The sequence below is a fragment of the Lentinus tigrinus genome (assembly GCF_003813185.1).
Source record: "Lentinus tigrinus ALCF2SS1-7 unplaced genomic scaffold L226scaffold_12, whole genome shotgun sequence".
NCBI classification, from domain to species: domain Eukaryota; kingdom Fungi; phylum Basidiomycota; class Agaricomycetes; order Polyporales; family Polyporaceae; genus Lentinus; species Lentinus tigrinus.
This window is the reverse complement of record NW_027137921.1, coordinates 246,996-269,060: the sequence shown is the minus strand read 5'-3', so window position 1 is coordinate 269,060 and position 22,065 is coordinate 246,996. Positions and strand designations below refer to the sequence as shown.

General features: G+C 56.2%; 8 protein-coding genes across 8 annotated transcripts; 4 read left to right on the top strand and 4 right to left on the bottom strand.

Moving 5' to 3' along the window:
- Positions 1-268: 268 nt before the first annotated feature.
- Positions 269-2,048, bottom strand: L226DRAFT_560454 (uncharacterized protein). Its single transcript, XM_067683365.1, has 7 exons — positions 1,706-2,048; positions 1,590-1,642; positions 1,512-1,527; positions 1,288-1,382; positions 1,153-1,230; positions 868-1,093; positions 269-812 (listed from the first exon to the last, which is right to left on the bottom strand). Exons 1-7 carry the CDS (start codon positions 1,783-1,785, stop codon positions 704-706), a joined length of 657 nt encoding a protein of 218 aa, XP_067535356.1. The 5' UTR covers positions 1,786-2,048; the 3' UTR covers positions 269-703.
- On the top strand, positions 1,648-2,464 carry L226DRAFT_65310 (uncharacterized protein). Its single transcript, XM_067687123.1, has one exon. The coding sequence runs from the start codon at positions 1,851-1,853 to the stop codon at positions 2,358-2,360; it is 510 nt and encodes a 169-aa protein (XP_067535355.1). The 5' UTR covers positions 1,648-1,850; the 3' UTR covers positions 2,361-2,464.
- Positions 2,465-3,098: 634 nt separating this feature from the next.
- L226DRAFT_552949 (RdRP-domain-containing protein) lies at positions 3,099-8,108 on the bottom strand. Its single transcript, XM_067682898.1, has 17 exons — positions 7,740-8,108; positions 7,246-7,684; positions 7,090-7,189; positions 6,280-7,031; positions 5,781-6,224; positions 5,708-5,726; positions 5,488-5,647; positions 5,011-5,429; positions 4,908-4,952; positions 4,808-4,852; positions 4,660-4,749; positions 4,555-4,600; positions 4,337-4,493; positions 4,250-4,283; positions 4,171-4,181; positions 3,978-4,115; positions 3,099-3,918 (listed from the first exon to the last, which is right to left on the bottom strand). Exons 1-17 carry the CDS (start codon positions 7,859-7,861, stop codon positions 3,229-3,231), a joined length of 3,711 nt encoding a protein of 1,236 aa, XP_067535354.1. The 5' UTR covers positions 7,862-8,108; the 3' UTR covers positions 3,099-3,228.
- Positions 8,109-8,194: 86 nt separating this feature from the next.
- L226DRAFT_535010 (uncharacterized protein) lies at positions 8,195-9,953 on the bottom strand. Its single transcript, XM_067680803.1, has 3 exons — positions 9,775-9,953; positions 9,555-9,700; positions 8,195-9,489 (listed from the first exon to the last, which is right to left on the bottom strand). The coding sequence occupies exons 1-3, from the start codon at positions 9,875-9,877 to the stop codon at positions 8,449-8,451; spliced, it is 1,290 nt and encodes a 429-aa protein (XP_067535353.1). The 5' UTR covers positions 9,878-9,953; the 3' UTR covers positions 8,195-8,448.
- Positions 9,954-10,345: 392 nt separating this feature from the next.
- Positions 10,346-11,785, top strand: L226DRAFT_463002 (ribosome biogenesis protein Sqt1; the record flags this gene model as incomplete). Its single annotated transcript, XM_067675757.1, has 4 exons — positions 10,346-10,852; positions 10,904-10,976; positions 11,030-11,508; positions 11,561-11,785. 4 exons carry the CDS (start codon positions 10,346-10,348, stop codon positions 11,783-11,785), a joined length of 1,284 nt encoding a protein of 427 aa, XP_067535352.1.
- A 2,121-nt stretch (positions 11,786-13,906) lies between these two features.
- On the top strand, positions 13,907-15,499 carry L226DRAFT_463342 (uncharacterized protein; the record flags this gene model as incomplete). The annotated part of the gene is made up of 7 exons (XM_067675785.1): positions 13,907-14,048; positions 14,107-14,171; positions 14,221-14,346; positions 14,408-15,088; positions 15,147-15,211; positions 15,267-15,394; positions 15,459-15,499. 7 exons carry the CDS (start codon positions 13,907-13,909, stop codon positions 15,497-15,499), a joined length of 1,248 nt encoding a protein of 415 aa, XP_067535351.1.
- A 111-nt stretch (positions 15,500-15,610) lies between these two features.
- Positions 15,611-19,885, bottom strand: L226DRAFT_535005 (uncharacterized protein). Its single transcript, XM_067680802.1, has 14 exons — positions 19,555-19,885; positions 18,991-19,501; positions 18,897-18,937; positions 18,648-18,840; positions 18,397-18,583; positions 17,950-18,332; positions 17,782-17,902; positions 17,647-17,726; positions 17,327-17,593; positions 17,152-17,272; positions 16,783-17,082; positions 16,504-16,729; positions 16,276-16,436; positions 15,611-16,218 (listed from the first exon to the last, which is right to left on the bottom strand). The coding sequence occupies exons 2-14, from the start codon at positions 19,459-19,461 to the stop codon at positions 15,851-15,853; spliced, it is 2,919 nt and encodes a 972-aa protein (XP_067535350.1). The 5' UTR covers positions 19,462-19,501; positions 19,555-19,885; the 3' UTR covers positions 15,611-15,850.
- A 917-nt stretch (positions 19,886-20,802) lies between these two features.
- Positions 20,803-21,429, top strand: L226DRAFT_486633 (uncharacterized protein; the record flags this gene model as incomplete). The annotated part of the gene is made up of 1 exon (XM_067677164.1): positions 20,803-21,429. A coding segment is annotated over one exon (627 nt), but the record flags the coding sequence as incomplete, so codon positions are not given.
- Positions 21,430-22,065: the final 636 nt, after the last annotated feature.

Genomic DNA, 22,065 nt, shown 5'->3' with positions numbered 1-22,065 from the left:
TGCGACGCGTCGAGCTGCCCCGGACGCGTCGCGTCACATGTGTCACCCGCGCCTCACTGCAACGCCTCAGTTTCGCAAGTTGAAGTCAGCTCATCCAGAATTGAAACATTGGAGTTTGAGCATTTTTGAGGGCATAATCGAGCACTGACATGTACTGACAGCTTGGAGGGGTTCGGGAAATGCTATCGTCTTCAGTAATTAGTCATTGCACCTCATCGACGGCGAAGTGGGCCGCCCCTCGAACATGAAATGCAAGAAGCATACATTACCCGATAGCGTACATGCAACTCACACTCGACAGGGGAGGGGGATCGTGGCGTTCATTGCAGGTATATATGCAGCTACAACACCGGTCCTACGAAGCCTAAAGGGTTCAACGCAAAGCAAAGAACACAACAGAAACACAACTACGTAGAGAGACGCAGACGACAACAGTCCGTGTAGCTGAAGCCGGCACTACGCGCGACGAAAGTGATCATTAGAAGGATCAGTACAGGTCGGACCGGTAGAAGGTAGGTAGAGATGGGAATATAGGAGACAGGATAAGATGATAGCGTACGGAAAGAGAGTGGGCTATCGGTCTGGGGGTGGCCTGAGGCAATGTCTCTGTGTGGCAGCACAGTGGCAGTTCGGAACGTGACACCGAAATCGTGCAATCTACTCGTTTTGGAGCCCGACGGCCGACGAGGGAACTCATGCGCGCTTAAGCGAGGAGAGCAGCAGCGACAGCACCGAGGACGCCGACGATGCCTGCGGAAGCGACGTTAGAAGCAGCGCCGTTGCTGCCCGAGCCGCCAGTCGCGCTCGCGGACCTAAGACCGAGTCAGCGTCCATGGTATTAAACGAGCAGTGCAGCAGGTGACTTACGTCGAAGAGCCGGAACCAGTGGCAGTACCAGAACCAGAGCTGGTGCCCGAAGCCCTGGAGCTGGTACCAGAGGCAGGGTTGGTGGCCGTGCCAGAGGTTCCGGCGGCGGAGGTCGTGCCAGTGCCAGCCGAGGTCGTTCCAGTAGCGGAGGTGGCAGCGGAAGTGCTGCCAGTGCCAGTGGAAGTACCAGTGGCGGAAGTCTCACCAGTCAAGCAGCTGTTGTCGGCTGTAGACGCGCACACATGAGAATATGACATCAGGATGAGGAGTATGACTTATACATACGGCCAGATTGGATGGTGACGGGCGCAGACTGGACAGTGGTACCAGTCGCATCAGTGAGCGCAAGCCCGATGGAAGTACCTGAAGAGAGGGCATGATGAGAAACACGCTTCGTAGCTGAGAATGAATCGGACGTACCTGCGGTGATGTTGGTGGACCAGGTGAAGGAGGTGCCGGTGAGGCCAGAGTACTGCTGGAGAGCAGCAGCACCGGTGACGCCTCCAGGGTTGATGCTACACACACACACACACGTGAGCCAAAGATATTCCAAGTATATGCTTGGAGGGAATACTCACGCCTAGAGAAACAAAGCACGCCCGCCGTCAGGCGTGACTTGCATTTGCTGCACGGAAATCGAACTTACCAAGAAGTAGGGGGCTGGAGAAGCAGACTGTGCGTGAACTCGGCTTGTTCTCGCATAAAGACAAGGGAAGACGTACCAGTTCCGCCAGTCCAGGTGAACTGAGTCGGGACACACTGAGTCGGGGGGTTGCTAACAAGCGAACGGGTGAGGGCTGCGTCGATAGGCTGTCAGGTGCCGAGGGGGAAGACTCACGGGGTGTTGATCTGGAACTGGGCCGAGGCACCAGCAGCGAGGAGGGCAACAGCGACGAGGGGAGCAGAGAGCGACTTCATGGTGGACAGAGCGGGCGGACGACGAGCTTGCCTGTGGGAAGCGAGACGAGAGAGACGGGCGAGAGATGCCTGTCAACGCCCGTCGGTCTTATATACGCGCGGCTCTGCCCGGTGTTTGTTTGGTCCCCCCGCAGGCACGCTCTCGTTGGATTTGGAGTCCTGGCCTCGTATCATCCTCCCGTCCTTCGGTTCTAGGCCGTTCGCGCTGCGCTGTCGACCCACCGTCCACCTGCGAGCTTTCTGCGGACCCAGTCCCCGTGCTGCCCTCCGCCGACGTCGGGCAGCAGCGCACAAACGGCGGGCGGGCACAGTACGAGGAACATTCTGGGCATGCGGCCGAGAATCGCTACATGAGCGGCCCGGGCCGTGATGATCACAGTTTAGCACGCCCAGAGGGAAGCCGACGCGTCGGCAAGCTCTGGCCAGCTTGGCTTCGTCCTTCCACGTCTCGTGCTCCATGTCGGCTGTATCGTGCTCGTGGTCGTTGTCGGTCGCCTGCGCCCAGCGAGCTTTCATGCAGGCATGACGCGAGCGCGGCCACAACGCCCGGGACCTCGATGCCGATGCATTGTTAGGAGCCCAAAAATTGAGGTGTCATGAGCAAATCACAGCCTGTATAATTAAACCCCTATGGCGAGAGGAGGACGTCATCTGCAGAACACGCTGTGTGGCTCCAAGTTCAGCGCGTTGTTGACATGCTTTCCATGACGCATCTCGCCGCGACGCCCCGGGCCTGCACAGGAACGTTCTCGATCAACCACCATTCTCATCCTCGACAACAGCACTAAAAATATCGCTTACTTGGCCAGCGGTTCCACGAAGCCGTTAAGGCCGGTGCGTGTCCAGGGCGTGCTCGTCCATGATTGCCTCCGCCGTGAGTCTTTAACGTGCTTTCTTCCATGTGTTCGACCTCATTACTATGCAGAAACATTGAAATCGCGGGGTCTTCAGCTGTCTCTCACCATCATTTCGGAGACAAGTTGCCTTCGCGCGGATCCTGCAAGGCATCCATGAGAAATGCCGAGTACACCAGAGTAGAGTACATCTGTCTAGGATTCTGCCAACGATAACGGTCGGTTCGGACCCTGTGGAACCTGAACGGGCATGCGAGCCCTTACAGAGGAACGAACGAGTTACTGCGCAAGCTTCGTAGCTGCGGTCCTTTTCCTCAGGTCTTCCTGGCTTGCCGCAGCTCCGTGACCGCGTCGAACTCCGGCAATACGCAGCTTACTTCGCCCTGGATGCGACACTCTCCCCGAAGTCATATATCCCCATCGCCCTAGTCGGCGACTCAGCAGTAATACCAAAGTTTTGTGACACGCTCAGTAGACATTCGACGAGATACTTCACACACTTGTACACTACAAATACAAAAGAACAATAGACCCATACGAGAGACAGATACACAAGTCCAGCCATGGCGACACGAGGATAGGGAACTAACTACTCAGACGCAGATCCGGACTTGGCAGCCTTCGCACGGGTATCCAGCTTCTCCAGCATCTCCAGCATTCCGCACACAACCCCGAGTCCAATCAGAGCGAAGCTCCTCGCGCCAAAGGTGCCTCGGTTCCTCATACCGAAGTCCCATGCGACCCAGCCCTTCGCCAGCGCAAGCATGATGTCCTCCCGGTTCGGTTCCTCGCTCTTCTCCCTTTTGGACGGCACGCCCAGTCCCCGACGGCGGTTTTCCTTGACATCTTTCACCAGCTGCCCCACGTGCTCGCGCATCCGGTGCATCCGGCCCTTCTTCCACCGCCGCTGCGAGCACTGCGCCAGGATCACCCCAAGGCTGACCTCCTCCTCGCTCAGGCGCACGTCCGTGTTCTCGGAGGGCGCGTGCGTGAGGCAGATGTACGCGAGCTCGCGCGCATAGTATCGGAACAGCAGCTCGATCTCGGCTATGTCGGCCTCCTCGTTCTCGACGTAGTGGAGGTAGCGCTTGACATCCCTCGTCAGGGCCTTCGAGATGTTGTCCGACAGGGGCTCCTCCCAGATGGGCGTGAGCGGGGCCCCGTTCGGGTAGGAAGACGGCGGGGCTTCGAACGTTCCCACATTGATGTTGCGGAAGAGCTCGCCAAGGGCGCGGTCAGACTCATAGTAGTCGCCCGGACGAGCGTCCTTGTCCTCTTTCTGCATGATTGTGGCCTGGTGAGCGGGGGAAACTCATGACACCTCTGTGAGTCGCGTACCTTCTTCCAATCAGGCTTTGCGCGGATGTACGGCCTGGGGAGATCGTCGATATTGACTGGGACGCCGTTCTTCGGATAGTCCACGGCCTGGCTGCAGAGTTGTGCGAGCTTCATGCAGTCGGGGTCAAGGACGCCGGCCTGTGACGGACTGGGGTTTAGACAAGGTACCAGTAGAGGAATATGCTCTACTTGCCTTCGACTGGTCTAGAAGTATCAACGTGTCGAACGTCAGCACCTCAAAACGTATCAGTTCGCGCAGTAGACATACGCACCCGCAATGAGTAAATGTGTGTCCGCGACGAGACCCTGTTGTACATTCAGTCACCGCACAAGGCAGGCCGAAACGTCCGCCAGCTTACCATGACGTCCGACTGCATATACTCGACATAGAAGTCGCATATATCGTCGATGGTGCTGTCACGATCAAGTTTAATCGGTTTCGTGCCCTCATAGTTTGCCGCTTCGTGAAATTCTGTTGGAAGCAGACTGGGGTCTTTGATCACCAAGAACTCATCCCTAGGGAGCATCGAGTATGTCAGCGTCTGCGCAAGGGCTAGTAGAGAGTACCGATGCGCACCCATCGACGTCTCCTCCGGCCAGCATTGATGCCAGCGAGCGTTTGCCTGAAAATGCTTGGTCAAGGCCTTCATCCAGACAGCGAGAGCGAGAACACAAAGCTCACCGACAGAGGGCATGACCACGACGTTGCGCAAGTTCCGGAAGAAGCATGGCACGTCGTCTGGCGGTGCGCCGATTGCCCACACTCGTTGAACTGTACAAATGCAAATGCGAATGAGCAATGTCCTCACGAGCCGATGTGATGTGCATACCATCTCCGGGGTGTATATGAGGAGAGCGCGAGATCGACACATGTCCTTTCATGCACCGGTAAGCAAGAACGGATGCCGGCCGCTTCTGAGATAGGCTAACCTTCGATCCACACAGGTTTGTCCGAATCCGGTGCCTGGACGCAAACTGAGATCATTGAATCAGCACCTTACTGAACTTCGCATGCTCTACCTCGGGAACTTACCGAATATTTGGCCTTCTTCAAGACAAAACACATCCTTAATTCCGTCTTCGAGCCACGCCGGGCCCTCATCGACAACGCCCACGAGCTGGTGGGCGTCTTTGATGGGAATACGCGCCTCGTGCTTGAATTCGCGGAGGATGTGGGTCTGTGCGGACTTGAGGAGGCACTTGATAAAATCATTGTCTAGCGTGTACTTAGCTTTCTCAGGTTTCTCCTTGACCGTGCCCACTCCAGCCTTCTCGAGACGTTGCAACGTCCGCTGCAAGCCGAAGACGTTGCCCAGGTCGTGCGCCCTGAACAATTCGGCCATGCCGGTGATTGTGTCGCCTGCGGTGATTGTGTCTTTCTTGGCCTCTTCTTGCAGCTTGATGAACCGCTGTTTGTGGATGCCAAGGTCTTCCAACACTGCGACCAGTGGTCTGAAATTGGTGGTCAGCTGGCATACTACATGCGCCGCAAACGAGCTGTGGAACTGACCGACACGTCCGCGCAGTCTGCGGGTGAGAGAATGCCTTCGCGATCTCAATTTCGGCCTCCTGTTCATCTTTCTCGGTGGCGCTGAACTTGCGCATCGATGGGCGGAGCCTCATGTAGATGCCTTCCAGATGCTCGTCAACAACCACGACACCCTTGAAACCTGAAAACATGTCCCGTCAACTGCACGAAATTCTTAGTTGGTCACACATCGCAAACGTACCAAGGAAACGGATCAGGAACTGTTGATAATGTCAGCTCACTCCATCTGTGCTGAATACAGCTTTCGAACTCACAGCGGATGGCTTGAGCACCAAATTCCTCTTGTCAGGCCAAGCCGCAGTCAGCACATCCCAAATTTTGTCACGGAGACCCTTCGAGATTACGCCTTGGCCGTCCGTGTGCTGGTAAGGCTCCTCTCCGAGGTCCTCGAGTCGATCATCCCATTGGTCGCGAGTAATTTTCACGGAGGGGTGTGTGCCGCTGAACGCCAGTGCGATGCGCGCGGCATACTTCGAAGGGATTCGTATGCAGTTTTCGAACGTCCCCAGATCCCGGCGGATGCCATCCACAGTGACGAGACCGTCGACTGGATGTTCAAACTCACTCATGAACCAGGCCGAGTGCTCGCGCAAGCCCGACGTCGAGTATCCTAGGAAGCGGAAGTGGCGACCTGCGATCTCAAAGCCCTTCTTCAAGATGTCCCCAAACCGCTTCTCGATGAGCGCCTTCCCGTTGACCTATGAACGATTGGTAAACACCTTCAATATCACTGAGAGGAGGAAAAGAACGTACATCGGCAGGCCAATGAAACAAAAGCCCGTCCTCCTCCCGGAACTCGACACGCACGAAGTGGTCGCGGTACTTGAAGTATCTGCGAACAATGCGGTTTGATTGGGTGTCATACGGTCCTTCCAGCAGGATACGTGTGGGAGTCACGATGGCATGTGCGCATTGGACGAAGCCTCTCGAGCGATACGAGTCTGACCCGGACTCCGCAAGACGGTCGTCGTCCCTCTCCTCGGCCTCCAGCGCATCTTCGAAGCATTGGAGCACCGAAACTCCTGATTCCCTGCATTTGACCTTTTCCGAGAAACGGCGTAGGAAGTCAGCCGCCAGTGCGGGCCGTTCCTGGACCAGTCTCTCAACGTGCTTGTGGATCAGGAAGATGTCCCCTGTGTTGGCGAGCCCATTACGTAGGAGCGCTTCGAGCTGGAGGCGTACTGGCCACTCGAACGAGCGGATCCATTGCCGGGACAGCTCCAGCTCCTCTTTGGTGAAGAACCCACCATACTCCGCCGGGATGTCCGCCTTCTGTGGAGGGTGAATTCCCGCCTCCTCGCACATCGTCCAGAGATCCTGGCGTCCTCGTGACTCGCTGAGGATGAAACGCAGCTGCCATGCGTAGTGAGCGATCTGTGCATGCTCTTGACCAAGGTCGGTCAGGCGTTCTCTGTATTTACGATCCTTCTTGAAATCCCCGGAAAAGTGGCGATAGCGGAGTTGTCGCTCGAATCGCGGGGGAGTGTATAGCTCGAGACAGACGTCTGTGCACATGAAGCAACAGTCAGACCGGCACACAGAAGTAAGAGATGTAATTCTTACGGTATAGGCCGTCCTTCCCTTTGCCATAAGCACTCTTCTTGATGTTCGCGATGTCGATGACAATATGGTCGGACGTATTCTCACTGATGTAGTCACCCAACTGCCACCGGGATTAGTCAACCAATGTGTTGTCCATCGGACCTGAGCACGGCGTACCTCGATCCTCAGAAGCTTGTGGTTGTAGTCATACGTCAATTCTCCCACGTAGGCTTCCTCCCGGCGGATCTCATGCTCGATGGAGAAGGTGCGGTTTGCGGTACGGCTATCCCTGGGGTGGCGGAAGTACACTCCAAATTGGACGACGTCCACAAGGATACGTAAATCCCGGATGACATCCATCTTGCGGATGCGGTCTGCCTCCTCGTCGGGGTCTACATAGGGCGTCTTGTTGAGTCTTTCTATGAGACCTTTGGGAGGCCTCTCCTGCCCTCGCTTGATATACACAGTCTTGCCAAGGATTTGTATGCGCTCTCCCCCAGACCTGACGGCGGCTCTCAGAAACCGCTCGCCCAGCTGCTGGTCAGGGATCGTTAGGACCGCAGTCCCATTGTTGGGGAGAGCATTGCGGGGTTTGTTCAGATGGACGGCGAAGTTGCTGGCGGTGTATCGCGTGAGTAGCTTCACAAGCAAACAGCATACAGTCTACGTACATGCGACGTGCCTTCTTGGCATCGGGTTCATAGAAGGGTGGTTGATGGAGAATAGCTGCGAATGCGCGTTTCACATCGCATTCGGTGGCGCTGAATCGAAGGTCTTCAAGTTCGATGTTCATGCGTGATGGGTAAAAGAAAGATGGAAGAGAGTTGAGAGCTATGGAGGCACGGCTCGGATGCAGCTAGCTTTAAAGTCGACACCGCGGCGATGATGACAGAGCTCTGGCAAGCTTCAGCTCGCTGCAGCGCTGGGGAGGCCACGCGATACAACGCCCTTTGTGCAGCACGCCACTGACCAGGACAGAGGCACGCATGCGACTGCAGCATGACGAAGAACGCGGGTGCTGCGGTAAGAACACCAGTCGTGGTAAAGCTGTGGTAAAGATGTCAACGAGACAGCGCTCGAGTGTCTACTGCCGCCACACCCCGAAAAGGCAGGACACGTAGTTCAAGGCGAGAGCAACGGTTTCAATATAATACGCGAGGACTACTGACTACATGCAATACCGCGGTAGCAGAGGAGTACGTCGGCATCAGGATAGCTGGCAAGCACTGACTTATTTTCGAAGCCAAGTCCGTTCTAAGGGTGAACGAGCCTAAGGAGCATAGTACAGAACAGAAGAAATACGCGTACAGCACGGATCGCATAGCTAGACGTACGACAACAAGCACAACTGATCACAGCAAAGAAGAGAAAACGAAGTGCCTAGTGCCTAGTACACTCAGGACAGGTGTTTTTGGTCGCTGCAGCTAAATGAATGGTCGACGTAAGTCCGTAGTGGTCGCTGACCCACTGCCCTGTGCCCTGAGTTTTGACGTCTCTCCCAATCACCTGAGTGGCACGCCACTCGATACCGTCTTCGCGAAAGAAGAACCTATCGAGTCGCCCCGGAGGGAACCACGTCGGCGGCTGCCAGCCCCACGTGTAATCATCGAGCGTTGGGTTCACACACCCATCGACGAGCCCGGCGCGAATATGAATGTCCTGATCGGCAGGCCCAATCATATTCATATCGCCACCGACCACCCCTCCTCCTGTAACCGTCTTCTGACGCAATAGACCCGCGATAGCGCGGAGCTGGGCTGGGCGGGACCGCTCTCCTTCCGGGAGCGACTCGAGATGCGTGTTGGCGATGCGGACGATGCGGGTCTCGCCCATGGAGCCGGGGACGAACATTTCGACATCGACGAAGATGGCTCCCCGCCCCATGGTCGTGCGATGGAACTGGAGCATCTGTGCGTTGCGCACACGAGCGTGGCGAGAGACGAGGGTCGCGAGACCGTATGAGGCCTGCCATCGCTTCGTGTTAGGCGGCGTTATCACGAAGTGCTCCTGCACCCAGGTGTTTTCGAGGAGAGCCTCGAAGCTCTCCTCTGTGAGTTCTTGCAACAGAATGCAAGATGGTTTTGGACAATCCATAAGGACCCAGTCCTGCAGGTGGTGGAGGATGCGGGCCATTCTGCCTGCGGGATCGGGGGTTACGAAGTCAACATTCCACGAGACGAGGCGGAGAGCGAAGACCGGTGTATCGCAGGAGGGGTACTTGGTAGTCCAGCGGCCGTCCTCAGGGGAGAATCCCTTGACGCGCAAGGGGCGCAAGATGTCTTCGGTCATATCGTAGAAGAAGTCGTCTTCGTCGTCAGGGGAGTCAGAAGAAGAGCTGGTAGGAGATAGGGCGGGAGTGGGATGGGAACCTGAGGCGTGGGGTTGGGAGACCTGCGGAGTGCCCGTCGCAGTGGGCTCGAGCTATATAGACTAGTCAGCTGTGAACTAAAGGAACGAGGCTGTCCGATACGGTAGAATGTTCGCACATCATCATCTGTATCGTCGTGTGGTTGGCTGTCGCGCCTCGCCTCGAGTTCCAGGTCAGCTATCGACTGTGGGTGCTCCAACACTTCTGGGTTCTGATCATTTGCGATTGCCATCGAGCCATCGTCGGCTGTCTGACTGAGACAATCTGGGGGAACACGTTTCCATGTGCAGTTGAGAAAACAATCCTCGATCGTATAGGGATCAGATAAATTCCCAGACCTGGAAGGACCATGGCAGAATCTCGCGGGCGCTGCGGCGAGGATTTGGCGGCGTAGATGACGTTCACGAGAGGCCTTGAGGCACGCCCAACGGGGCCGCACATCAAATCGCGAAAGCATATCGCGCCTCCGCTTGCCGCGTGCCACCGAGGGTGCCACGGCCCACCTCCAGTTTCAACTTCAACTTCAGCTCACGATCACGTGCATTACTCTAGAGGAATTGTGAAAGTCGTCAGGATGTCAACAGGACTCTGCGGGGACGAAACGTACCTCCGTACCAAGGAACACAGTCCAAGTCAACATGAGCTCACCGTGACTGTGCTGCCGTGGCAGGCACGCCGCACAGCGAACCTGCGGGACCGGACAAGGGCGCCTAATCCGATCCGAGATCCCGATCGAGGATTTCGCGAGATTTTGTATGTTGCATGCTCTGTCATTGCTCACAAAGCAAGAGCTGCTCTGTTTACTTACTCAGCCTTCCTGCGATTCCCTCGCGTTATAAAGTCCAGAGAGATTCAAGCAGCCGGCACAACAACACTCACACTACTCTGATACCAACCGGAAGACTCAGCATGGCGGCGGAACGCGCGGAGGACGTCCACTTCCAGGAGGGTGAGGAGGGACGCGAGGGCGAGGACGAGTTCATCGACCCAAACGACGTGCTCATCGAAGTTGCGGAAGACGGCGACATACCCATGGAGGAGGATGAGGAGGAGCCTACCGAAGACGTCCCTGGCCTGGGCAACTTTGGCGATATCATATGGGAGGACAACTCGATGCAGCAATTTACCTCTCACAAAGGCTCAGTCTTCGCGGTATGCGCACATCCCACCGCCCCGTTAGCCGCGTCTGGTGGCGAGGACGACCTTGGTTACATCTGGGACCTGACGACGGGCATGATGATCGTGAAGCTTACCGGGCACACGGATAGCGTGACTTCTGTCGCGTTCAGCGCGGATGGGGAGTATATCGCAACGGGCGGCATGGATGGAAAGGTCAGGGTATGGAAGAGAGTGGGCCAGGACAACTATGACAGGTGGGAGTTCATAACGGAGTTGACGGGCCCAGATGAAGTCATGGTGAGCCTCCTGATCGCGCTGTCTTTGTTATGGACTAATAAGGCTACTTAGTGGATGCGATGGCATCCGAAGGGCAACGTTCTCCTTTCAGGTTCTAATGATTCAACGGTATGGTTATGGCAGCGTAAGTGTCTTGTTTTAGCCTCGTGCATCCCAGTCTCTCATCCGCATTCCCAGTCCCATCTGGCAACACCATGCAGGTGTTCGCAGGTCACACCGCTCCCGTACAATGTGGCGACTTCACACCAGACGGCAAGCGCATCATCACGGCAGACGCGGAGGGAACTCTGATCTTCTGGGATCCGCGCTCTCCAACCCCAGTCTTCAAGCTCACTCCTTCCGACGGACGCTTTGCGCTAGACGGTATCACGTCCCTCGCAGTCAACCCCGCATCTACACTCGCAGTCGTCGGTGGAGCGTCCGGAGGCGTTCGCGTGGTCAGCCTGAACAAGGGTGAGGTCGTTGGCGCGCTCGCCGGTCACCAGGAGGGCGAGAGCGTCGAAGCTGTTGAGTTCGTCGAGCTCGCACCGCCCGGACCGCTGTCCGGTGGCGCTTCCAATGCGTCTGGCGGTGTTGTGGTTACCGGCGCGACGGATGGAAAGGCGTGTATATGGGATCTAAGCACGATGAGGCTGCGTGCGACGCTAGAGCATGGGGTACGTTTTGCTTTGTCGTCTGCGGCTAGCGTCTAATTTTTTACCTCCCTAGGACGCTGTAACCTCATTGCACCACCTTCCTACGCCCAAGGGGCACCTCATCGTCTCGGCGTCCGCTGACAAGGTACTACGCACATGGGATGCCCGCACAGGAACGCTGGTACGGGAACACAAGGGTCATACTGGACCTGTCCTCGCAGCGGCGCTAGGGCTTGGAGGCGGTGTGGTCGTCAGCGCAGGCGACGAAGGCGTATGCCTCGTCTGGCCCACTGAATAGGTGTCCGCTTGTCAAGCTACAAAAGTGACAAGGCAAACTACGTTGTATCGGTATCCTGCGGTTGTCATGTATCCCAAAAGATGTACGCTTTCTGAAGTATCATATCATTATTGCTTGCTGTTGACGAGGTCTTGTGATCCAAGGATGCTTTGGAAGATGCTTATTACATATGCCAGTATGGTTCTTACACTAGCCGATTGCTATCCAGTGGTTCTCAGAATGGCTGTTATGCCGTCGAGCCGCGATGATGTCGAGGGACGCATCTGCCAGCGGCATGTTTCGGCTCGGGGCACTGCAAGTAAGGTACCATCATGTTGCCGTCCGCGGGTCGAATGCGAAAACTTGGCATTGTACATAATGCAGGATCTCTGCACCGTCGACATGCAGGAGTTCCTGCTGGACGCGCGGAGCATGGCCGACAAAGTCGCGATTGGTATTCGCGTGGCTGCCACGCGGCCCCATACTGATTACCGGCGCGGTGACTTGGATGTGTAGAACTAAGGTGTCTGCTGCCGCCTTCAGCATATTCTCTATCGCATTGGTACTTGCGCTCTCTATAACACTAGGCTCAATTATGGCTCACAGCACAACCAGCTTCAGTCGCCATTGGCCCGGCTGCATACATGTCCTCGAAGTTCAAGTTGTCTTCAGCGCCCACGATCAACCGACTGCTGGCCGTGATGGGGTCCCAGTCGGCTTCGCTTCAGTGTTCGCTTGACGTGCTATGTATCTATTCCATCCGAGACACTATCGCACCTTGTCGCCTTTACATTGCTATCGACGCTCGTCTGTCGCGCTGGTCATCTACAGTCGGTTGCATTTCTCACGGGGCAGTGCTCACGTCGTATTGATGGCGGCGACGGCCACACTGACAGTCTCACAAGGACTCTGAGAATGTATGTGATACCAGTCAAAGGAGCTCACGTTGTGCTGATGTCTAGGTTTCCAGCGAGATCCTGCCGCTATACCCGTAGAGGCATGTTCAGCAATGTTTTGAGTCCGGTGCCTTGCCACTCTCACACGGACTCGCAAGGTCCAGAACCGAAGCTGTACGCAGGGCGTGCACATGCATCCAGACGAGGGATCCCGCCCCAGTGAACTTGCGGCGCCCGAGGTGGGATCGCAATCAGTTCGAGCTCCTGGATGCGCGATGTGTCAGACAGATGCCATTCGTACCGGGCGGACAAAGGCGGCATTCCCCAGGGCAGAGGCGCATCTATCTCTGCATCTCTGGCCATCATACGACCGTGGGCGGCGATATCTGAATGTCGGCGCGAGTATGTTCAATTTTGCGAACTTATTCGTGGTAGTCCGTCATCTAACATTGGTATGTGTTTTTGTCTATCTCTACTCGCTCTAGAGACCATCTCTGACTACCGTTCACCAAGCTGTATGTCGTATCTTCCATCTTCCGGGAAGGGAGAGGGCCGATGATATCACCTTGTCCGTTTCAACTTCGGGACGGCAGATGGCTTTCGGCCGCAACGCTTGATGTACGCCCGTCACATATATCCTCCCATCCCCTGAATCCCCGATTACCTTATGGCTCGCAAATGGTCAGAGGCTGCGTCTGCGCCTAGGGGCACCTTCCCTAGTCATGCACTCGCTATATGCTGCAACTTTTAAACATATCTTTCGGCCCGAACGGTTCGATCGTGTGGCCAGCAGCGCCCATGCTAGTTGATAATTGATGCCTCTCTTCATCGCCCCCCGGCACACATTCCAACACAGCACTGGTGTCCGAGGCGACAAGGCGGCATGGGAAGCGCTGACGCCAGGGGTTGATGTTGCTCGAGGTGGGTGTGTCCTCTCCATCAGAACGATGCACTGAGGGACTCTAGGTACCGGTATTGGTCCTCGAGCATGCACATGAGAGCGGGGATATAAGGGATATGGATTCGGCCGCGGACCGTCTCTCCAGTTCCTTTCCGCCCTCGCATTTTCCCTTTTCCCTTTCGCCGCCTGGGTGCGCGGAGCTGCTGGTCCCTTCTCCTTCGGAGCTGTGCTCACTTCATCTTGCTACTACCTTTCTTTCCTTTCTTTCTCGTTTACGACGCACACGTTCGCTCGGCCCCCCACTCTCGTTCACGACCGTATTCTCTACTAATCCGACTAGTCAAGATGAAGTTCTCCACAGCGCTCCTCACCGCCGTCTTCGCCGCCGTTTCCTTTGTGTCTGCTGCCCCTCTCGAGCGGCGGGCGGGCACCGGGACGAAGAAGGCCATGGGCAAGACTAAGCTTGATGCCTCTGGCGCTGTTTACTGTAAGGCAATCACCTCTCAAACAAGGATGCTTAAACCCGCTTACCCATTTTTGCACAGTCCTCACTAATGAACCGGATGTCAACCGCATCATCGCTGCAAGCATCAATGCTGACGGTAGTTTGGTAAGTTCCACTCAGGGTAGTTGATGTCCTCTGCTCATGAGTGTTGTAGAACCTCGACAATGCAATTGAGACTGGTGGCCGTGGTTCACATGGCAAATCCAATGGTCCCGATGCGCTCTTCTCGCAGGGTGCCGTCAAGGCATCCAAGAAGGGGAAGGTCTTAGCAGCCGTTAACGTCAGTTAGGACATGGCGGCATTTAAACTCTAGCCTTCACCTGACCTGTTAACCCCCACAGGCTGGCTCCAACACCGTCGCATTGTTCTCGATCAACCCGAAGGAGCCAACGGACATAAACCCCATCGGCGACGTTGTCTCCTCGGAGGGCGAGTTCCCCATCTCTGTCGCATTCAACAGCAACGGCGACCGCTTCTGCGTGCTCAACGGCGGACTAGTGAACGGTGTAAACTGCTACCGGATTGACAAGAAACTCGGGCCCATCGCGATCGTCAACGGACTGCGTCTGCTTACCAACGACCTCCAGACGTCGACGCCGCCCGAGGGACCCGCGAATACTGCCAGCCACATCGTGTTCAGCGAGGACGACCAGCAGCTCATCGTGTCCGTCAAGGGCACCCCGGACAAGGCCGGCTTCTTCGCAGTCTGGGGCGTCAACGGCGATGGCTCGCTCACCGCGGACTTCAAGAAGGTCGCTCCTGCTAAGGGCGGTCTCCTGCCGTTCGGCATGAGCGTGATTCCGGGGAAGAACGCGGTCCTCGCGACGGATGCGGGTGTTGGGTTCGATATTGTCGACCTCAAGGACACGAGCAAGAACTCGGTGGTCAAGATCGATGGTCAGGTCGCTACGTGCTGGGCGACGCACAGCCAGGCGACGGGCAACTTCTACTTGACCGATATCGGCACGGCCATCGTAACAGAAGTCCATGTCGATGACAACCTGAAGGGTTCCGTCGTTGCGGTACGTGTCGGCGTGCGATTGGCCGCGAAATACCCCGTACTGATTGCGTGTTCGACAGGGCTTCCCTTTGACTCCCGGATCTGCTCTGCTCGACCTCGATATTGCTACCGTCAACGGCAAGGAGTGGGTACCGAGCCGCTGTCCTCCCCGTAGAAGATGCTGACTCGCGCTTCTTCAGCTTCATATATGTTTTGGCCGCTAACGCCACATCCATCGATGTCCTGTCCATCGACTCTCCTGGCCTCGCCCTGAGGCAAACTGCGCTTAACCTCGTGGGCCCAACTAAGGCTGCGGGCATCACCATCAGTGCGTTATTGCTCCACTTATCTGGTTCCGAGTGTGCGGTACCGACTCACATACTCGTATACAGATGCCAACAACCTCCAAGGCCTGACGACCTTCGCCCCCTAAGTGCAGCTTCCATAGGACTTCACCCTCGACGCGTAGCATATACCCCGTCCTTGACGAAGCATACCCCACCAGCTACTCCACTGGTCATCCTTTAATTAGAGAACATGTGTTTGACGACGCCGTCCGAATATTGCTATATCTCTATCTACTCGTTATTTCTATTTGGGCGAGACTTGTTGGGATTGTGAAATATACCTGGGTTTCTGCGATGGCTACAATACAGCGTGGGGTGCGATCCATTATTCTAAGTAACCATAAGATACACTCCCTTCCGATACAGTGAGCATTTCTTCCCATCCAGCATATCACTTTGTCCGTGTCCGTATGATATGGGGGCCAGTATTATCCAAGCTACATCACCTCGAAATCATCGAACATCCCCGGCACCTCGCTCGCCCGTGTCGATCGAATCTCCGTAGTCTCGACCAGCTCCTGGAGCGTCTCCACGACGAGACCCTGCTCCTCGCGCCCCTTCATCGCAACCAGTGTCGTGGCGTCCTTCTCCGCGGTGAGAAGCCCGATGTCCACGCGCCGGATGTCCTCGCCCTCGATCACCTGGACGAGCTTGCCCGTTTGCACAGTCCGGATCTCGATGAACTCGGGCGAGAATAGGAGGATATGCTCGCCACGCCAGGAATACGACGTCGCCTTGGTTTCCCAGCGCAGGTATCCGGAGGACCGGGTCGGGACGCCATACTTGGTCGTATAACAACCGAGATCTGTGGGTAGAGTCAGACTCTAGTACGCACGACAAAGTGAGGTGCTCGTCCGCGTACCATCATATATGACCAGGAGCTCATCAGAAGCATCGCAACGGACGATCCCTAGCGGTTTGGACTGGGCGCAGCGCGACTTTAGCGTCATCATCGGCAAGTTGGTGTTGACGTCCGCATCCCTGAAGTCAGGTATCATCGTCGACTTTGCACTTAGGCTCAAGCTAAGGATGTTTCATACGAGGTCAGCAACCACTCACAACAGAAGAGATGAGGGCGCAGAGGACACACTTCGTGGGATCGACGATGGAGAGGCCCTTCTCCCAGCAGATGACGATGCGCTGCTTGAACGTGATGATGTCGTATGTTTCCTTCGGTATCGACACCGGCTCGCCGAACGCGCGGAAGGAGAACAGTCCGTTCATGCTCCGCCTTGGGTTCGAGTTCAGCTCTGTGTTGTTCACGAGCTCCAATGCGTACAAGCTGTATTGGAGGAAGCTCTTCGAAACATAAAGCACTGCGAGCATGTCAGCTAGAAGGCACGCAGGCAGAACAGCATATAGCACTGACCCATGATCCTGTTCCCTACCCGCCCAGCACGGAAGAATAGCACGTCACCAGCTATCCGCTCCTTCGAAGCCTCTGCATTCTGTGTGGTCGTGATACCAAGTGCGGCGCGTCCGACCAGATCAAGGGAGTACGCGTATAGGCCCTGGTCGTGAAGGACGAAGAACTTGCTCACGGCGGGGAGGGCAACGAGGCACGTCGGGTTAGAGACGTTGAGCACTTTGCGGAAGGCCGGTTCGCCCTTCTGCGCGATGTACACTCCTGTCGGGCAGGCGACCGCGATGAATTTGTGCGAATTGCTGTCTGTAGCAGTAAGCAGGAGGCGGTCTCAGGTTGTGAGCGGGGAGCTGGCAGTAGCATATATGCACTCACGCAGTTTGGTCACAGCGTTTACCCGACCCGTGAAGTGCGAGCCGGCACCATTGAAGTTGCCTGAGGCGGTATTGCTCGCCTGCTTGAAGAATCCGTCGTTGATGACATGCGGCGCAAAGAACTATCTCTTCTACTCAGTACACCGCAAAAGCAGCCACCATCAGACAGTGCATACCATGTTGCCCTCTTGCCGGAACCGGCGAAGGTCCAGCGCAGTGTTAAAAGCGGCAAACCACATGTCCCGTATTTGCTCACTTGACGCGTATAGGGTATATCGTCTGTTCATCTTGGATGAGGCATGGTATATGGTGAAAGGGTACATTTGACGGTATTTGGGGCGCACGCGGTCGAGGAGCCCGAGACCGCCATCTTCTGCCTTCTCCTTCCGATTCTCCGGAGGGCCGTCGAACATGCCCAGACAGAGGTAATCGATTGGTATAGGCTACGCAAACATCTCAGGACAAGTAATCGGAGGGGAGAGAAGACGGGACTCACGCGCGAGACAACGTGATGTCGTGTCGTGTAATTTGCACGACCATCGTTGGAAAGTCGTACATCCGGCTTGAGCAAGAGCACTTCGGTGAAAATCAGACTGGGAATCGAGAAAAGGCCACTGTCTTGTGTACGTACGGTAGTTGTCAAGTAAAGCGACATGGAGGTCTGCCCAGTGGTAGTTCATCTCAGATCTGTACTTCCTCGACAATCGACCTTGGTATTGCAACGACCGAGTATCGTCATACAGATCGAGATCCTGCCAGTCGGTTAATGGAGACCCTGGTTTAAGAGCAGAGCACGTACTATGATCTCTCCCTTCTGGTAAACCAAACTCTCGCATAAGCTCCAGAACTTGACCTTCTCTTCGGCTGCTTCGATACCCGGCTGCGTGCCCCTAATGAACTCATTTAGGATGCCTAGTATTAGCGGGATGGCTTCTGAGTCTGGGTGATCCCATTCTGTGTACTTCTTCGCATTCTCGAGGAGAAGTTGTAGACGAGGCAATCGAGTCACTGGTCTAGAGATGAAGGTAATAATGTCGCGCTTGCGGACGCGGGGATCTAGAGAGCATTGCTGCACGAAGTACTGGTACTTCGAATTTCGGCGCATCTCCGAACGGTGGCGCATCTCTGCTATGGGGTAATGCTTGATATACTCCTCATAACCGCTTCGGAATAGCAGACAGTCTTGCAACCGGGTAACGGTAGTCAATAATGCTATCAAACCGCCTATAAACCGCGGAATACGTACTGTCAAGGACGATATCGGCAACACTCTGCACCAACGGGAACTGGTCGCGTTGTCGAGCAAACAACGCAGCGAGCATACGTTGATGGTGAGCCAAGATTTCATCGAGGTTGAAGAAGACCTCGCTAATGAAAGTCTTGACGCGGGAGCTGGGCACGGCCAAGGTGTTCATGAGAGGGTCTATAAAGACCTACTCGCGTGTTGAACACATGGAAAAGACATATATGGGGACTAGCATCGGTGAGTTGACGTACCTCCTTGACGAGCTCCAAGTCAGCGACATAATCCTTCTCCGACTTGATGATCTCGAACAGAATAGACTGTCGTTGGACCTCCTTCTTGTCGAGGACTTCGCGAGCCTCTGGCGGGACTAGGCGGTGCCACTCTGAGTCAGCATCTGCGAGCTCCCCAACCTGGAACTTGCGCAAGCCCTCTTCAGAGTCGATACTGTGACGGGATGAGCACGAGCTCGAAGTTGTGCGTGAAGCAATAAGTGAACACACGTTAAGTCAGAGAGTTCAGACGACAGATCCCGTATTGTGGACTAGACCTTAACGGTTGGTTAACATGGCTAGCGAGAATGGTTGAATTTCACACCTCGGGTGTGTTCTCGAAAGATGGTGGTCGTGAAGACCCCCCGCTTATGGAGTACTGAGTTGGTGTGAGAAGACTATCCGGAGTGAGTAGCGACTCGCTCAGGCTGGTTCGGTGGGTGAAGTTGATGCTGGGAGACCGAGGGGACCGGTATGTTGACCGCTGGGAGGACGAACGGTACAACTGTGGCTCTGGGAAGGACAAGCGAGAGGTCTGGCTCTCATACTCGTATGCGCTTGCTGCTCTGCTCGGGGGTCGTGCGGGGACATCGAGACTGATCCGGGGACCAGGATGCGAGGAGCTGAGGATGTTTGGTGAGGATGGCGTATACGGAGTATACACCGACACCGGGTGGCGGCGATCTGCCCAGAGGTTGATGGGCGAGAGTGGGTGGTCGTGCGCAGAAGGAGAAGGGTTGGAAGGAGGAGCAGCACCAGGAGGAATGGTAACGTGGGGTCGAGGACGGTGGGCCATGGATCAGCCACAGACGAGAATGGCTACAAGAGACTCGAGCCTTGGAAATCGAGAGGTGAGTCGCGTACCAGCATCTCGCCGCCCATGACGCACCTGCTATCGGACCGGTCTCGCCAGTCCAGGCACAAAGCACGAACACAACGCTCTCCTTTCTTCCAGTGGCGACTAGTCGACTGTCGCTATACGCGCGCGCACCCTGTCGACCCGTATCGACGGCGGGGGGACGAGGAGGTGTGTAAGGGGGCGGTGAATAGACTCACCGCTAGTCCTGCGCCTCTACACCGCAAGTATGGTAATCCCGGAACCTCTCAAAAGGCAATCACACGCCGTCCAGGAATACTTGAAACTATGAATTTTCTGCGCCGGAAGTGCGAGACTTGTACGACGCGGCACGCAAGCAGTAGGACAACATACACAGCTGGTGGGAGGAACGCAACGGCAAGATGACGATGTGCAAACGTCGCGCCCGACGACGATGATGTCGACGGCGTTTCGTAGGTCCTCCTCAATTTGGTCGGAGACTCAACTGTGGAAAGGGTCCCCCTGCTGCGCTCAATCTGAGTCAAGCGGACTTGTGGCTGAGTTTGTAAACCTTCACTTCTAGGAGGACAGATTTACTTCAAACTCATCCTTGACTCTCACCATACCACTTGCTTCCCAGAATCCTGCCTCCAACGTACACTCGTCTCTCGAGGTACCTATCGCACATACGACTATCCGGAGCTGCCTTTTGACCGGGGCTACAAAACAGCCAAACTGGATCGCTTCTCCTCGCCTCGTCCTTGCGGTTTTGAGCAATCGATAGCACTCGCACGAGGTACCCAGAACCATCCCCATCTCACCCAACCCGTCTCTGACTCCCCCCTCAATCTGTTCAGTGCTATGTCCCTCTCCCCAGAGATCAACCATGCCGGCGATGACGATTCTCTCTTCGGCTCCCCCCCCTCGTCGCCGATTAGAGGTAGGTCACCGTCACCGCTAGCCTTACCTAGCGGTACAGCACAAAACGTGGGGACTCTTGCACTTCCTGGTTCCCACCTTGTCGCTGAACTTCCAGTCACTCCGCCAGCGTCCCTGCCGTTGACTGCGAGCGTGCCTGCTCCCTCTCGGCAACCTGTCCCTCCCCCGCATCCCCGGATACCTCTGCAGTCAATCGGCTCATCTTCTCGGAGGAATAGTGCGCGGCCTGAATCAGCTCTTCGTAAGTCGCGCAAGGGTAAGGAGAAGGAGAGATCCGCAACGCCCCGTCCCACTCCCCCTCCCATATCCCTTCCTGCTGCCGACGAACCCCCTCCACCCAATTTTCTGAGGAACCAGCACGCGTTGCTAGGTCTGGCAGGCATGGTTGGCGGGGTTAATCCTGCAAACCTTCCGAAACCCCGCGATACCCGGGGTACCACTGCGGAGGATCCCATAGTCGTGGAGGAAGAGCCGTCGCTCCCACAGCAGCCCTCGATCGGGAAACGTCCTGTATGGCCAGGACAGACGGATCCGTCCCAGTTACCTCGGCCCACTAGTGAACAAATCCTAGGGTCCCTACTGCGACAGAAGAACGTCTTCCCCGTTGTTGTTTCGCTGCTGCGTCTCCTCGCTCCTGGTGCTCCATCTCTTGCCTCCGTTCCACCGAACTATCCTTATTACCCCTACCCCTACCCTTACCCCTACCAAGTCACACCTGCATCTTCCGCGCCGGCTTCCTGGACGCGTAGTCAAAGTCCGGAACAAGCATCACTTGGCGGCACCTCTGCAGGTGTATCCGCGCCACCGCTGAAGCGACGCAAGCTGAACTCCGTGCCCGCGGGTGCCGCGGATTGGGACGTACCTTACCCTTTCGAGGAGGGTCAGGGTCCGGAGAACTATCGTATGAACTGGGAGCGCGAGAGGAGCAAGCAGCTCCTTGCGGATCTTGTGCAGCTGGTGAAAGGGGCGGCTCAGAAAGCCGCGACGAAAACCTGGTATCAGCAACAGCAGTCGCACCGTCGCCCGTATGGGCATGGAGTACTGATGGGGTACGGGCCGGAGCCGACCGTCAACAAGTACTATCGTCCGAAGACCATGTACTATGGGTTGGAACGTGCGCCGGTCGCCCTGCAGCGTCCGTACCACCCTTATCCTCAAGCTTCGTTCGCGGCTCCCTCTGCTTCCTACCACACTTCTGGAACAAGCACGCCTAGTACAAGCATGGCTTCGGGCACTGATGCCGGCCTACCGCATAAACCGCGCTCCACGTCGGCCCCCGTCCAGGCGCAGTCTGTTCCAGAGGGGCTCCAGTTCTCATCTGCGGCGTTCGACCAGCTGGTAGAGTCGCTCTTGAGTGTTCAGCAACAGCAGGAGCAGCAAGTCGCGGAGCCGTCGGTCGGTTCGGCGCCTACCCTGGCAGCCGACCCGGCAACGTCGCCAACCGCTCCGTCGAACTTTACGTCTGAAGACAACACGCAGGCACTGTTCGACAACTGGCTGGAGATGCTCACCGCGTTTCCGCCTGGCGATCCGAACGAGGGAGCCGTCACCTCTCTTGCATCGCCGACCTCCCCAGCGGAGGTCAGTGCCACGTCTTCCTCCATGACAACTACGATTGCGGACCCGTCGTCGCAAATCCCGGAC

What these genes read in the sequence shown, in the direction of transcription:
- L226DRAFT_560454 (XM_067683365.1), bottom strand. Translation starts at nt 1,785, where the DNA reads ATGAAGTCGCTCTCTGCTCCCCTCGTCGCTGTTGCCCTCCTCGCTGCT. An exon ending in CAGTTCCAGATCAACACCCC is followed by an intron (nt 1,643 to 1,705) that starts GTGAGTCTTCCC and finishes TTCGCTTGTTAG; the next exon opens with CAACCCCCCGACTCAGTGTG. An exon ending in ACTGGTTCCGGCTCTTCGAC is followed by an intron (nt 813 to 867) that starts GTAAGTCACCTG and finishes ACTCGGTCTTAG; the next exon opens with GTCCGCGAGCGCGACTGGCG.
- L226DRAFT_65310 (XM_067687123.1), top strand. Translation starts at nt 1,851, where the DNA reads ATGCCTGTCAACGCCCGTCGGTCTTATATACGCGCGGCTCTGCCCGGT.
- L226DRAFT_552949 (XM_067682898.1), bottom strand. Translation starts at nt 7,861, where the DNA reads ATGAACATCGAACTTGAAGACCTTCGATTCAGCGCCACCGAATGCGAT. An exon ending in CAAACCTGTGTGGATCGAAG is followed by an intron (nt 4,853 to 4,907) that starts GTTAGCCTATCT and finishes GGTGCATGAAAG; the next exon opens with GACATGTGTCGATCTCGCGC. An exon ending in CGTGGTCATGCCCTCTGTCG is followed by an intron (nt 4,601 to 4,659) that starts GTGAGCTTTGTG and finishes AAGCATTTTCAG; the next exon opens with GCAAACGCTCGCTGGCATCA.
- L226DRAFT_535010 (XM_067680803.1), bottom strand. Translation starts at nt 9,877, where the DNA reads ATGTGCGGCCCCGTTGGGCGTGCCTCAAGGCCTCTCGTGAACGTCATC. An exon ending in TTCTGCCATGGTCCTTCCAG is followed by an intron (nt 9,701 to 9,774) that starts GTCTGGGAATTT and finishes GTGTTCCCCCAG; the next exon opens with ATTGTCTCAGTCAGACAGCC. An exon ending in ACGACGATACAGATGATGAT is followed by an intron (nt 9,490 to 9,554) that starts GTGCGAACATTC and finishes TAGTCTATATAG; the next exon opens with CTCGAGCCCACTGCGACGGG.
- L226DRAFT_535005 (XM_067680802.1), bottom strand. Translation starts at nt 19,461, where the DNA reads ATGGCCCACCGTCCTCGACCCCACGTTACCATTCCTCCTGGTGCTGCT. An exon ending in ACCAGAAGGGAGAGATCATA is followed by an intron (nt 17,903 to 17,949) that starts GTACGTGCTCTG and finishes ACCGACTGGCAG; the next exon opens with GATCTCGATCTGTATGACGA. An exon ending in GGTAGGGAACAGGATCATGG is followed by an intron (nt 16,730 to 16,782) that starts GTCAGTGCTATA and finishes ACATGCTCGCAG; the next exon opens with TGCTTTATGTTTCGAAGAGC.